The 14841-nt window shown below is 44.3% G+C and overlaps 1 protein-coding gene across 1 annotated transcript in view; it reads left to right on the top strand.

Moving 5' to 3' along the window:
• Nucleotides 1-1667: 1667 nt before the first annotated feature.
• The window catches only part of GRIP2 (glutamate receptor interacting protein 2), a gene marked incomplete at its 5' end in the record, with an annotated part of 259354 nt that continues 246180 nt past the window's right edge, over nucleotides 1668-14841 (top strand). Inside the window, one exon of the mRNA XM_083869213.1 lies at nucleotides 1668-1722. Coding sequence (XP_083725339.1) covers nucleotides 1668-1722 — 55 coding nt within the window. The remainder of the gene's footprint in view (nucleotides 1723-14841) is intronic.

Below are 14841 nucleotides of genomic sequence, written 5' to 3'. Positions count from 1 at the left end.
TCCTAGGGCACTGCATACTGCTGTCTGCCTCTGCAGTGTTGTAAACTCTTATGCTCAAATGAAGAGGGCTGTCTGTTCTCATGAATTTATGACTATTCCAGGTTAACTCATTGGAAAAGCATGATACAATGATAACTTCAGAAGACCCTCTACAGCCCAGCTCCCACATTGCTCTTCAAGAACTTGGGGGGCAGGAGGAGAAGCTAATTTAACTGTAGGCCTTTAAATCAAGTACCTCAGTTAGGATTCTTATCCACCAGACTGCCTTAAAGTCATGTGTTTCTGCTTTTGCCCCTTCCTGCAGAAACTATTTATCTCCTTTGGTGTGCTCAGAGCTTTAGGAGGTTGTTTCAAGAAGATTCCCATGTACCTTTGTGTTGAGCCACTTCCATTTCCACCAGGTGCTGGAAAGGTCTCCAGATTCCTGCTGCCCAGCTTGGCACTTACCATGCCACACTTGGCTGGCAGCTCCCTAAATGGCAAATGCTTCTCAGATGTGAGCAGAGCACAGAGGGTGAGGCTGCTGCCCCTTGGCAGAGTGCTGGGCTGTCCTACAGCAACTGCTTTTCATGCAGGTAGGGACAGAAGGGCCGAACTGAAAAGCCAAGATCCTTATGGATACATTGAGATGGATGTATTCTCTTGCTATTATAGCTGCTCTGTTCCACCTGAGTGAGACACCAGCCTTTGAAACTAGAATTAGCTCATGCTATCCCAAGGAGAGCTTGGTCCCTAATATTTTAGATTATAGCAGATGTTGCACATAATATAATAACTCTCACAAAGGGAGGCGGAGATGCAGAATGAGACCTACCAGATAGCTAATAAAAGAAAAAGCCTCATGAAGAACAACAAAAAAAAAGTGCTTCTAGTGATTGCAGAGATATGTTGCCCCCAGGAAATTAAAAACACGAATGCCCTGGCATATGCAATAAGCATCTCCTTTGTGTCCATGTAAAAGTGCTGAAACCTCTGGACTATTAAGAAATTGAAAAGATGCTTTTAAATCTTCCCCATACACTTCAGCTGCTTGCAAGTGGTAGTGAAGAAGACGAAGTAGATCAGCTTGGCTGCTGTGCAACTTTATTTACCAGAGGACCCACCTTCAGGATAAACACACGCGTCAATGCACGCACCTGTGCGGGGCTGCCAGGCAGCTGCCGCTCGCTGAAGGGAAGAGGCGCCAGGCTACCGCTGTAACGCGAATGTAGAATGGGAACAGCGTGCTCTCCATATCTTTCCTGGGCATATATCTGTCCAACGTCAGCCGGAGATTTGGGACCCGCAGGGAGCCGGTGTGGGTCGGAACCCGGCTCCTGCTTACAGGCGAGGCCCATCCTGCCTACGCAGACCCTCCCTCCTGAGGGAAAAACATACAATATACACATATTGACACAATTTCTCTCCCCCCGTTCCCCGGTTCGCCGTTCCCCGCCCTGGGCGGCGCGGGGGGCGCACCTGCGCGGCGGGCGGCCCGGGCTGTGCACAGGCGGGGGCGGGCAGCGCTCCCCCGCCCGGCCCCGGCCCCGCCGCCGCATGCACCGCCCGGCCATAAAAGCGCCGGGGAGCCCGGCCGCGCTCGGCAGCGCCCGCCGCTCCCGCCGGCCCCCCCGGGCCCCTCCAGCCACGCCGCTGCCCCGGGGGGCGGCAGCGCTGCCCCTGCCGCGATGCCGGGCTGGAGGAAGAGCCTCGCCCTGTGCCTGCAGCGGATGCAAGAGGACGGTGAGCGCGGCGGGGGGAAAGGAGAGCTGGAGGTGCTCGGGCTTACCCTCCGCCTCCCCTTTTCCGTTACCCTTTGAGGTGGCGGTGGTGATGTGTGACCCTCCGGGAGGGGGACGATCCTCTGTCGGCACGGAGCTCCGCGGATGGAGGGACTGGAGGGGGGATGCTCTTTGTGCCGATAAACTTTGCCGCAGCCAATCTTCCCCTCCATCCCCGGGCTTGCTTATTTCTTGCTTTTGTGGTTTTTTTTTCTTCTTCAAGTGGTGGGGGCAAGCCTGAGCGCGAGGTGTCTGCGCGGTCCTTTTTGGATATTTAGAGAGGCTTGCGGTACCTGAGCCCCAACTTTTTAAAGCTACTGGTGATGCAGTTGTCAGCTGGTAATTTTTCCCAGTGCTGACTCCACCTGGGGAATAAGGGGTTTCCAAATTGCACAGAGGACGTGCCACGGTAATCTGATTCCTATTGTGCCGCTTACTGTTGCTCACAGTGACTGTGAATTATTTTGTTTACATGCTCGAGAGTGTGATGTTAAATAAATGCTGGACCTGCGTCTCATAAAAGTCGTGAGAAGACATCCACAAGGTGGCACAGCATAAGGGAGGTTTAAACGTTGCACCCCAGCTCCTGCCTTTGTAGATGATCAGGGATGAGAGTGGTGGGGAAAGTTTATGTCTCTGAAATGAGGCGCGTTTCTCCTGTGCTCTCATGGGACTCGGGAGCAGGAGCTCATCCAAGATAGGCAGAAACAAGCAGGAATGTGTATTTTATGAAACTCTGCTACTTTGGTGCAAAGTAGCTAATGGCAGGCTTTTCCTTTGGGCCCCTTCCCCGGACTACCTCTAGACTGTTCTAGTCTGTAAACAGACTTAACAAATATAACTGTATAGCTGTTGCAGCATTTTGTGTGAATAATGCAAGAATCGTGGCATTCTCTGAACCTGCTGGTTAATAAGCCCAGAGAGAAATTGTGCTGTTAGATCCCCTGCAAGGTGTTAGGACAGAGTCATTAAGCTGCTGTGCCTTTCTGATGCTGACTCCTGGCTCCCACTGCTTTGGGAGAACTCCATCTTTTTCTGCTGCTGGGTTGCTCTAGGACCATGGCTTCTCCTTGGAGCCTCCATCCACCTGAGATAGAGCTCTTAAAAGTCGTGTCCTGTAGAAGAGTGAATTAATCCCCTGCTCAACACACCGAGACCTGTTGGCATGAATTCAGCCCTGTTATGGTGCAGTGCTTTGTAACGCTGCCTTGCTGCAGCTGGCACAAATGCTTTTGCATCATTGGATTGGGGTTGCTTTGGGAACCTTATTAAACATTCACAGCAGGGACTTCTTGAAATACAGCTGTACTGGGTTACTGTTTGCTGGGTTACTTTCTCTGTGACTTCATACATGTATGTACTGGCTCTTGTCTCTGGCTCTATGTAAATGCCTTTCCTTCTCATCCCCTTCCCTCTGACTTCAGTTCCAGCACTGCAGTGACTCTGTGGCTGGTGTGCATCCCTTTGAGTACATTGCATTTTTTTCTGTGAGTGGTTCAAAGAGTAGTCAGTCTTAGGGAGGTGCCATTTAATGGCAGAATGGCTTATCTGGATGGGTAAATCTTGCAGGTTTGAGCTGATATGCTGTGTAAAGGAAGATTAGCTGAGCTTGTAGGGAACTTCTTTCCTTTTTCTTCAAGGCAACCAGTTTGATGGTTGTGTTATAGCATATAACTCTGCAGGGGCAGCAGAGGAAGTATGTGGTAATGTTTTTGTAGCACTGCAGTGTTAACAGGTATGTAAGAGAAGGTTTTGCATTATGACGTGTTCCTGTCTGTGGTAGGAGGATTGGAACTAGATGATCTCTATCGTTCCTTCCAACCCAAACCATTCTATAACAACAATGCAAGAAATGTCTGCACTGTTCAAATTTTGATTTGGCAAACCAACCTCCAAACAGTACATGAAGAAATATTGACTTCTTTTTTTCTTATTCAGGGCAAGTTACATCTGCCTTATTGGCATCTCTATGCCTATGTGGTTGTGATAGATTTTTTTTTTTTTTTTTTTTTTTAATGCCCAAGCTGAGGAGCTTTTCCCCCAGGCATGTGTACTCTGCCCCATCAATTTGTTCACTTCCTCTGAGGACCACAGTACTTAAGCTTCCAAAGGAAATGTCCTGGTTTTCAGCAGGAGCACAATTGTAGTTAGAAGAGTGGTATATTTTGGTTACTGAATATTAATGCACTGAGCACCTTTTGCAATTTGCCGCCATTCAGAGATGGATTGGAAGCTTCATTAATCACAGTTGGTAGAAAAGGTCAGCTATGGTAAGTCACATAGGGAAATGCAAGATATACACAAACTGTGCTGAAGTATGATTGCCATTTCAAAATATCATCCCCAGTGAGTCTCTTCATGCATGTTTTGCCTTAAAATTTCTGTGTCCTGGAAGATGGGAGTGACTTCTGGCCAGTGTGCAGAAATACTTCATTATATAATGTATTGGTTTTCTCTGCCACAAAGAGACTTGTACATGGGATGTCCTACTGCTTATTCTGCTTCATGCAAGCAAAAAGAGAATTGATGTCAATGGCATGGAAATGTTTGGTGGGAAATGTGTTTCCTCCAGCCTGCATTGATAACAGACCTGTTACTCCAAAATCATGGAGTTGATCAGCTCCTCCCTGCATTACTGTGGGGTTGTCTCAGACCTGAAAGAAGAGGTTAAAGCACAGTCTGGCTTTCAGTCCCTCACTGTGCAGAGCTGTGTGGCCAGATCTTCTGCCAGTTTCTCTCCCTGACAACTCGTCCTCTTTTGAGGCAGCGATGATATCTAGTTGGCCATGCCAGACCCTCTTCCATCACGGTTTCTGCCCCTCATATTATTGTTCTTTATGTGAGGACTGAAGGATTTGAACGCACTCTTGCTGCTCCAAGGTTTTCAGTAGCAGAAGCAGCGCAGGCTAATTTCTGCTTTGGCAGCAAGGATGTATGTGGGCAGGTGGGAAAGTCTCTGTGTTTTTGGCACATCTGAGTGGATGTGGAAACTGTGTGTCTAGAAAGGATAAACTGTATCTGCAGACTGAGAAGTGAAGATACTTTTATCCAAACTGGTAAAATGGAGTGGCTGTGGGCAGACACCCTTTGCTTAACCTGAGATGGTTTTCTGCTTCTAGGGGGAGGGAATACAGAGTTTGTGTGTAAATTTAGGTTGTTGATACAATTCCTCTTCCTCTCCCAAATGGCTTTTCTTGAGTAAAAGCTGAAAATTTGACTCTCACCTTTAGAACTCCAATATGATACCTTATAAAAATAAAAATCAAAACCAAACCTTATGAAAGACTGAGGTAATGGGATTACAAAATGTGGAGTGAGTTATCCAACCCTTGCTTGGATCCTGAGGCAGGTAGAAAGAAGGGGAAGGGGACAAGTCATACCTGGTTCAAAAAGTGACAATATAGCAGGGTTTTGTTGCCGCTATTTGCTTCCTTCCCTTGTATACAGCTCTGTGCTTGTTACCTTGGAAACAGCTGTAGGAGCATATAGGGGCATTTTGCTGCTGTGCAGCTGTGGGCAGAGGTCTCCTGTGGTGCATGGAAAGGAAAATCCTTTGGTGGTGCAGGTTGATTTGCAGGATGAGGGCAACAAAGTAAAAACCCATTGCAAGATCTCCCTTCCTTGGCTGTCCTGTCTTGCTGCAGGTACAGTTTGGCAGGAGTGGGACCCTGGGGAAAATTTAGCAGGGGGGTGGATTTTCATGGTTTTGGCAGAGCTATTTAAATTTTTTAATAGAAAGGTAAAAATATCTCAACAGTCTGTTCTTAGGAGGCTTATAACAGCTGGGCTATGGACATCAGATTTTTATTCAGTCCTCAGAACAATGTACTGGGATGTTTTGCTCAATAGCTCTGAAACTATGTCCATGACTAGAAATAGGATTCTTCTTTACTTATTCACATGCATCAGGAGGAAGCATCCACTAAGATGGAAATTTGCTGGGTTTGTATGATTAGCAGAAAATTAGGTCTTGCAATGGGTTCTATGTTGTTTGTGATATGCATGTGATGTAGAATAACTAAAATAGAATGATTGCTAAAAAGAATGTGAATTATCTTTTGTTCACTTACCCATAAACATTTTGATCTTGCAAATGCTATGGTGTACCTAACTTTAAATCAGTTGATTCTGCTGTTTAAAATAGTGTTTTTTCTTGTGCTTGCCACATCAGAGATAATTCAGTCATTCGGAAAGTTCTCTTTTGTTTTTATCAAGTTTTCTTAGGACCATCTCTCAGTGCCAGGTTGAGTCTGTTCCATTTTAATACATGACTTTGGGGAGTCCTTTTGTCCAAGCCTACAATGACATGATCTATTACACCTGCACTAAATTTTCAGTAAAGAAATTCAGCTGCGTAGCAGTCACTTACATAGTGTGCAGTTGAAATGTTACAACTGAAGGGCTGTTACATCTGTCCACTGTATGTGGTGTATTAATGTATTTCTGCATGTGATACTCTTGCTTCACAGTGTGTCCAAGCTTTATCAAAGATGAGGACTTGCTCACACAGAGCTCAGGGATTTATAGGCTGCTGTTTTGTTGGTAATACTCATTATACAGGCCACTGCTTTTAAACAAAATGTAAAAATAGAGGTTCTGACCCTCCAATGAAGTGTGGTGAGGAATTAGGATTGCATGAAGGCTGTGGTGGTAATGCTTAAGGGATAATGCTCACTTATCAACCTGATGGAACAGCCAGAGCAAATCCTGCTAGACTTTGATGGGGTCTTTTTTTGCTCATTAATATGTTGATGAGGATTTGGCATCCATTGAGTGAGTAATAACTGCACCCCAGCGCTGTGCTCACTGCTCCCCTCCTTGCTGCCTGTCACACTGGTCTGAGTTTGGGCTGCTGCATTGGATCCTGTACTTCAGCAGTCAGAAAATTTATCTCCAATTGAGAAGTCCTGCACAACTTGCCACAAAGGTTTTATGGAATGACTGCAAAGCTTCATTGAAATTTAATTAAAGAGAGAGATTGATCATTATTTTGCTTTTTGAAGTGATTTGCCAGATTTTACAACCGGAATGTGCTCCCAATATCTGAAAACTTTGGCTTTATGAAACTGTATGGACAGTGTGGCTTCTGCTCTCTTGTTTGTTATTACTCTGTGGAGATTCTTGTGAAGAAGTTTTATTAGCAATATTGAGTGATGATGCTCAGTGCTGACAAAAGCATCAGCTGCAGTGGTTTGGCATGCTTTTCCTTTAGAGCTGCCAGGTTTGGAAAGTGTCAGGGGAAACCTTTCAGGATGCTGAAGACCTTGATGGAAAACATGAATTGTGATAGCCAGGAAAACTTCAGAGTGAGAAGAGTTGCCAGATCTGTCTGGAATCAGGCCATGCTTAATGTTCTCCAAACCCATTGGTGTTTCTATGGACTTGTGCCAAGTGTAGTGGCAAAACACATGGGCAGTTCCCAAGAGATGGATACAGTCTTTGAAACTGTTCCAGTCTTGAGCTGTGATTGCAGCTACTGACCCAGAGATCTTCTGATCCTCTGGGTTGCACTGAGAGGAAGATTGCTCAGCTTAAACCAAGCCAGTCTGAGGTGAATGATTTGCTGTGCCATTTTTTTTCATTTGTTTGTCTTTTCTATGTAGACACAAATGGCAGAGCTGCTTAGTGGTAGGCAAAAGAAGGCTGTTGAAATATTTTTACCTTCCTATTACCACCAGAGTATGAGCTCTATTCCAGGTTCTCTTTTTATATTTAAGACTGTGTAGGCCTTCCTATGAGTGTCCCATTTTACTGACTGTTTTGTTAATGATTAGACTTCATTATAATGGAATACAAGTATTTATTTTGAAAATGAGATGAATTTAGAAGCATAAATATAGTAGAATAATTATGGGGGTAAAGTTCTATTGGAATTACCTCTTTGGTGACATGCCCCAAGACAATGAATCAGGCATTTCTGGAGCTCTGCATCACATAAATGGAGCCATTTCTTTTAAAATCCAGACCTAACCCTTGACATTCAGAGCGGTGGTTTATGTCCAGAAGGTTTAGATTTTCTAGAGAAGACCTCTCTTTTCTAGAGGAAGGTGAAAACTTTTTTCCCCATGATGGTCTCTTTTTCCAGAAAGGCTATGTCTTGTATTCCAGTGAATGTTGGTGATGATCCCATATGTATGGCAACTGCTCCTGCATTCATGCCTTGTGCCAAAGGCAGTCATACCATCTAAATATATGTTTGTGTTCCTGAAATGAGTATGGCTACTGTGCATTGACACTGGTGTAACTGGGAGCTCAACATGGGCAGCATTTGATTGAGAAAATAAATCTCATGTTGATGATCTCTGTTGGAAATGGGAGCACCCCTTCTGCAGTGCTTGGTGTGGGTGAATCACACAGTGGAATGGAACATTTCCTCTTGGAAGGGTCTGCATTTTGTCCAGTTATTCTTGGTCTTGCTCTGTGCTCTGTCCATTGAGAGAAAAATGTAACGATACTTTCCATTTCTAAATATAAGTAGAATTTTTATTCAGTCTGCTTGTTTTGTCAAAAGAATGAATTACCTTTTTATTTTCTCCAGTTTTCCTCCCCCTCTTTGTCTTTGGAAAATAAAGGAATTCAAGTAAGTTTGTGAAATTTGTTTTAGCAATTATGGTGATTTCCCTGTTACTGAGTCTCCCCCTCATTAATGTTAGATGAACTTGGCATCTAGTAATTACTGGCTTTCACTTTTCAGCCCAAACTGTTTTCTGGCTTCAGCAAAATTTGCTGATTTCAGTGATAGTGTTGGGAGGGCTGCCTTCCACTGGGAAATTAGTTCAAGCATTTTCCTCTGACAGCTTCAGGTATGTGGCATCAAGACCACTCTACATTTAAGGAGAAGGGATTTATTATGGTATTTGAGCTCGAGGAAATGCAGTGTATTAGGATGGGGTTAGATCCATGCCTTATCTGCATTAAGTGGAGGTGTCAGCGACCCTGCCAGCAAAGCTGCTCTGTCTTGAGTAGAAACCTCTTGCTGAGGCCACAAAATAAATTCATTGCTACATTCTTCAAATTGTCTATGAACTAACAGAGCCTTTTGCTTAATGACTTCATTTCCACTGTGAACAAAGCACTACAGAGCTTTTGTTTTAGCAATTATATTAACATCAGCTGCTACTTTGTTGCCAGTCAGAGGCTTTTCAAGGTATTTATTTGGATTACAGGTGGTGTTTCCTTTTCTGATACATATGATACTGTTAGTCGTCCTGGTGACTCTTCATTCATCTGTACGAAAAAATAAAGGTCCCAGGTCACATTTGAGTATTGCCTCATACAGCCCAATAGGGGAACTGCTACTTACATAAAGCCTCAGAGATCTCACTTGGGTCCCATGGGATGGAGCTGAGATTAGCTACTGGAATTTTTTCTTCTGTCTTTAATTTATATTAAAAAAATCAAATCTCTTCTCTGCTCTCAAGACTAAGTTGAGTTGAATGTACAGAGTCTGTGCACAGAGGATTCCAGTCTTATCTTTGGTCCCAGTTTGATGAGAGCAGTAACCACAGGAGCAGGGTGTAGACTGTAGAGTTGGGGGGGGGTGGAGGGCTTGTCCTCATTTGCATCCCCTTGCAGCAGAGGCCTTGAAGGTTTAGCAACAAATGAGATGCAAAGAAACAAGGAGAAAAATAAGATAATAAGGCAAACTGTCAGGCAATGTGACAGTTTTGCAGAAATTAGTGATGCTAAGTTGCTCTCTTCTTACTTAGTTTTTCTATGTGTGCTCAGGAAATGATGATGTTTCCAAGAGTGGGAGCTCCCTCATTAAAACTGTCTTGCCCAGATCCATAGCTTCTGATTATTGGAAGTCAGGGGAAATTCCCTGGGGCTGTCAGAGTGGGATGAATTTAGTGAAGAGCTGGGAGGATATATTAGTATTCATAGGAGTTTGTCTCAGGGCTATGTGTTAATCCTGAACAGAGGACACTGTTGGGAATGAATATTTTGTTTCTAGATTAAATGTTCTTTTGTTTTCTTTCATCTTGAAATAGGAAGCAGTCAATCTCAATGCTGTACATGCAGTCATGTCTGTAAAAACACCCTCACAAACTTCCATTTTGAGGGAAGTAGGGCAGATGGATCTGTGTGAGGTGTGGTGGTGCTGTCTCAGTCTTCTCCTTGGGAGTGTCATCTTTTCAACCTTTCTCCATCTCTGGTTCTCCCTTTCATGTCGTGGAGGTTCCTTCTCAACTGGAAGGTAGCCACAGGTAAAATGCTTGGGCTCTGTCCCCACAGGGAGCTGTCCAAGTTGTTTCCAACAAAAGCAAAGTTCAGGCATGCTGCAAATCCCATGGCAGGCTTTTAGATGAGATATTGATGCTGTGAGCATGCTCCAACTCAGTGGCCATGCTTTGCTACTCCACAATCTTTCATGGACTTTGTGTCCTTTGCATCCTATCCAAACACCTTGTGCAGGAGCACCTGGCTCCGTGAAATAGCTGTCATGTTCCCCAACAGACCAGGCTGTAGCCCAGTGGTAACTGCAGCAATTCCAGTGTGGCTGGCACTTACTGATGAGTTGGTTGGTGTTGGGGATTGAGCCACAGGCCTTTTGGTCCTGTGCCTGTGTTCCTGACTGAGCACAGGGCTTGCAGCAAAATAATTTTATCATTTAGTTTCTCAGAGTGATGGGGTATTTTCTCTGTCATTTGAGATTAGTGGGACTGGGAGGTTCTGTGCCACTCTGAAAACCTCTGCATGCCACAGTCTTCGTGTCTGCAGAACATAGGTAATGACTACACTTTAAAAGGTTTTGATGCTCAGATCAAAATGAATGTGGAAGTGCAGTTATTAAGTGCAACTTCATGGCTGTCTTCCTCTGCCTAGTATCTTCATATTCATAATTATACCAATTGTGCCAAATATTTGAACAAAAATGAGATAGATAATGCCTTTCTGGCACAGGGTTACAAATCTACTGAAGCACAGAGCTGGGCAGAACAAGATCTGTTTATGTGGATAAAAATTTCCCTCTACAGTAATGAACTGTGCTGTGAGTTTACCAGCTATCTAATCTAGTTTCCATCCGTTACACCAAGTGATAATCCTCTAGCAAATTAGGTGCTGTTAGCAGCATTTCTGTCAGCCTGGCTCTGGCTGCACGTCTAGGCAACCTGGCTTTGAGGAATTTCAAAACCTAGTCAGTCATGCTGCTTCCTCAGCCTCTGGAGGCTGCATTTCACATGTAACACAAAACTAAATTGTCTTGCTTCTTTAATTGTATTTATTCTGCTTTTCCTCCAACCACCACCTGCCAAGGCTGTTTGGCCATGTCTAGAGATGGCTCCTGGGTTGTTTTCTTGGAATATCCATTGTAATTGGCTTTTTGGTGTATCCTGTCCTACTTTAATATAATTCCTTCACTGTTACTGTGCTTATACAGGGATTTGTTAGTAAGTGGGCGGGGGATCAGAAAACAAGATGTGTGCAAACCAGGCTGGGATGCTGATTTCTCTAGGGCTTGCTGGCTGTAGGGTGCCCTTGCCTGGGGATGAGCTGTACAGCACCGTGTGCCTTCAGCTCCCAGAGCCAGGCCAGCTCTGTGGGGAGCCCCGTGCTGCTGTGGCAGCTGGCCCTCCTCTGCTCTTTGGGGCTGCCCCTTGCCAAGGGTCATGGACTGCCTGGAGAGATTCGGTGACAGGCAATACTGCAGTGAATGCCGTCCAGCTTCTGTCTCTGAATAATTAAGAGGGAGAGTGTGGCTTTTGGCCAGGGAGCGCCATCCTCTTCCACCCATCTGCTTCCCTGACTGTTGCTTGGAGCAGCTGCTTGTCTCCAGGGGCTTCTGGGCAGGGCAATGCGGTGCAGACTCCTGACTACCCCTCGTTGTCTTGTGGCTGACATACTTAGTGATCTTTAAGTCCTTGGGGTGCCATTTTCCTGTGGTTCTCTTTTATGCAAATTCACGCCATGGTTTTTAATTGCAGGCTGCAGTGGTAGTTCTTGGTTTCAATGCTATGGTGGAGAGCACAGAGGTGGGAGTGAGGGACAGGGACTGGAGGAGTGTGGAGTGAGGGGGCTTGTTTCACTGTTATCTCTCTCTGCAGCTGTGAGCTTCCTATAGAAATCCAGCTCCAGCACAGGTTGTTGTAGGCTGGGGGTGTGCAGGGAGGGCAGTGCTGAATTGCTCTGCAGGCAGATCCCTCATACTCAGGTGTGATGGGCATGCTGGTAAAGCCCCCATGGAGAAGAGGGAGGCCTGTTTAGCACTGTGTAAAACAAAACCATTGACAGAGCAGCCCTTGCATTGGAGGAGCAGGTGATGATTTGAGGTGATTCCTCAAAAAGCTGAGGAAGTCCCTACGTGTATGACCACATGCAAGTTTTTTAATGTGACTCTAGAGTGAATTGGCTCTAGAGGCTTTTCATAGCCCCTCAGTATAGTAGGATAATGTAATATTTTTATTAGCTGTGGCCCTGTACAATGGGGTAGTCCAGCACTTGACTTCTTGGACTTCAACACCAAGTGAGTGACAGCCAGTAAGACACTCTTAAAGTTGTGACAGCTTTTCAAACTCATGTCTGGGCACTGTACTCCACTGCAAGCTCTTCCCCATCTACAGCTTTTCTCGTTCAGTTTCCTGCTGAAGCTGAGCAGGTTTCCTGTGATGAGTCACTGCCCTGAACCAGTGTGACAGTCGGTGTGTGACTCCTATCTACCTGTCACCTCCTCAGCCTGCCACTAACCAGCTGGGTGGGTTGGCCACTTCCAAGCTATTTAACTCATTTTGACACAATGACTTAGTCAGGCTCACAAGTCAGAGTTGAAATAGACCTTATCAGACAACGCACAAACTTTGGTTTGTGCTGTGAGAGTATTGCTGATAGTGTTTTGGGGAACACTATGTGACTAAAGGAGCAGAGATCCATGAATAATTTTTTTAAAATATATTTTCCTCCTTTTTAGTAATAAAAATTTGAAGTTGAATGAAATACAAAAATTTAGGGGTGGATAGGAGCAGTAGGAAAACTAATTTGTGCAGCTAAGTAAGCAAGAGAATGGAGGTATATGGTGCCATGACTGGATGGAGGTATTGGGAAGTGCAGCTCTCTTCTAGTGTATAAGGTTCACACTTCACTGCAAGAGGAGACACAGATCTATCCATCCTCCACAAAAAATCTTTGTGGAAAGGTGTCCTCTTTCCAGGAGGTATTTGTTTCCAAGCAAGAGAATAAGTCCATCTTCCTGTCTGACTGTGGTGACCCAGCACTGGAAGGGGCCTCTGGGGTCTATTTTCCCTGTAAGTGAGACGTTAAAACACCAATCATCCAGGATAATGCTGTTTCAGGAGCTCATTGATTTTTAGCAGAGGGAAGTGAGTTAAAATGATGATTCACTGACCTATTTGAAAATTAACAACCTCCTCAATGCCATTAGGAGCTGGTAATAGATCATCCTGGACAAGAACTGGTAAAAGGGGATTAAGGGGTTTCCTTGTGCCTGCTGTTGCTCCACATTGTGTGTGGCTACCGTTTCACTCAATTTCTTTTTTACAAGTAAAGAAGCAGCACACTTTATATATAAAAAGTGCCAATAACTTCTTGTGAGTGTAATTGAAACTTAAGTCTAATCCTTATTAGTCCTGCTGTAATTGTTGCAGACAAGGAAAGGGTGTTATGCCCTTGCTGAGGAGATGTGGCACTAGTGGATAGTGCAATTGGGGCTGGTGTAAGGCACTTCTCCAATTAGAGATCCCCTTGCATGGAGGTAACTGAATTAAACAGCAAGGCATTTACCTGCAAGATTTTTTCTTGGCAAAGTTATGCCTTCCTTCTTTGAGTCCCCCTGCCCAGGCTGAGGAGCTACTTGCTTGTTCTGGGATTTAGGTTGCCACAGGAGGTGTGGAGATGCGGAGAACTGTGGTCTGGCCTCCTTTGTAAAATACTCTGGGCTTCACCTTTGAGAGCTGATGAATGAAATGTAGAATTTTAATTTTAAAATTGAATAATATTGCAATGGAGTGTTTTGCTTCTTGCATTGTAGACCAACTTGAGCCCATGGTTACTTGCTCTCTCACTATCCTAAATGTCAGTCCCCACTTGCTCAGTTCTTTCCTATCTCTGGTACCTGCAGAGGGCTTTGGTTTAATAAAGTGGAAGTCTGGTGCTGAAATATTTTCTCTGTTTTGTGCCAAGTCTTGACTTTGGGAGTTCAGTCAGTGTTGTGTGCAGATATGATCAATAAAGCTGCTAGTGATGTGCCTTGCTATTAAGTCTTAGTTCATTGATTTAAGGAGTTACCAAGAACTAGGGGAATAACATGGTTAATTAAGTTAATTGGATTGTAAGGTCCACAGGGATTGTGCCTTTCTTTGTATTCTCTGAAGCACCTCAGACACCTCTGATCAGTATGAAATAATGACTTTTTTTTTTCTTTTCAGATGCTGGCAGTTTGAACTATTTAGTTGCTTTAAAAGTATGTGCATTTCAAGGCAACGAATTTCTGCATGGACCATGGAGTTACAGCTTTGTAGCCTTTGGCTTTAGAGGTCCAGGTAGTAATGGAGAAGTAGGCTTCTAATAGAATTCAGCTAAATAGTTCCAAGGAATCTGGATCTTTGTATTTGTATGCCAAGATGTCTTGTGAAGTTGTTATCCATGCTCTTAGCAAAAAGCCTGTGGGGCAACTTCTAGTGTGTTTGTGTTTTATATCTTGGCCTTACAGCTAATTCTAATTATAGTCTTCTCACCATCCAGTAAGATATACGAAGAAATAATACATCAGGCTCTAGACAGACCTATTCTGTGGCATCTATTTTTCAGGAAAATAAACAGGTTTCCCCCTGTCCTAAATGGAAATTTATTCTGGGTATATGAAGTGAAGTCTTGCACAGAGGTATTCTTCTGCAGGTTTTATTTCATCTAATTTATAGTTTCTCTTTTTCTCCAAGGGAATTGGAGACTTAAACCTTCCATTATAGGTCTGTAATTTATGTTTTCAAAATTCAATGATTGTTATCTGTGTTTTTATGAAGCTTCGCTGTGGAGGTGCTCAGATAAGGTTGTATATTAAGTATTGGCCAATTTGCAAGGAGCAAAACTGGGATTATAAATTACTGGAAACATTCTCAGTCAGCATGAG

This window comes from Zosterops lateralis (assembly GCF_965231275.1).
Source record: "Zosterops lateralis genome assembly, chromosome: 11".
In the NCBI taxonomy this organism is placed as follows: domain Eukaryota; kingdom Metazoa; phylum Chordata; class Aves; order Passeriformes; family Zosteropidae; genus Zosterops; species Zosterops lateralis.
This window is presented reverse-complemented; position numbering and strand designations above follow the sequence as displayed.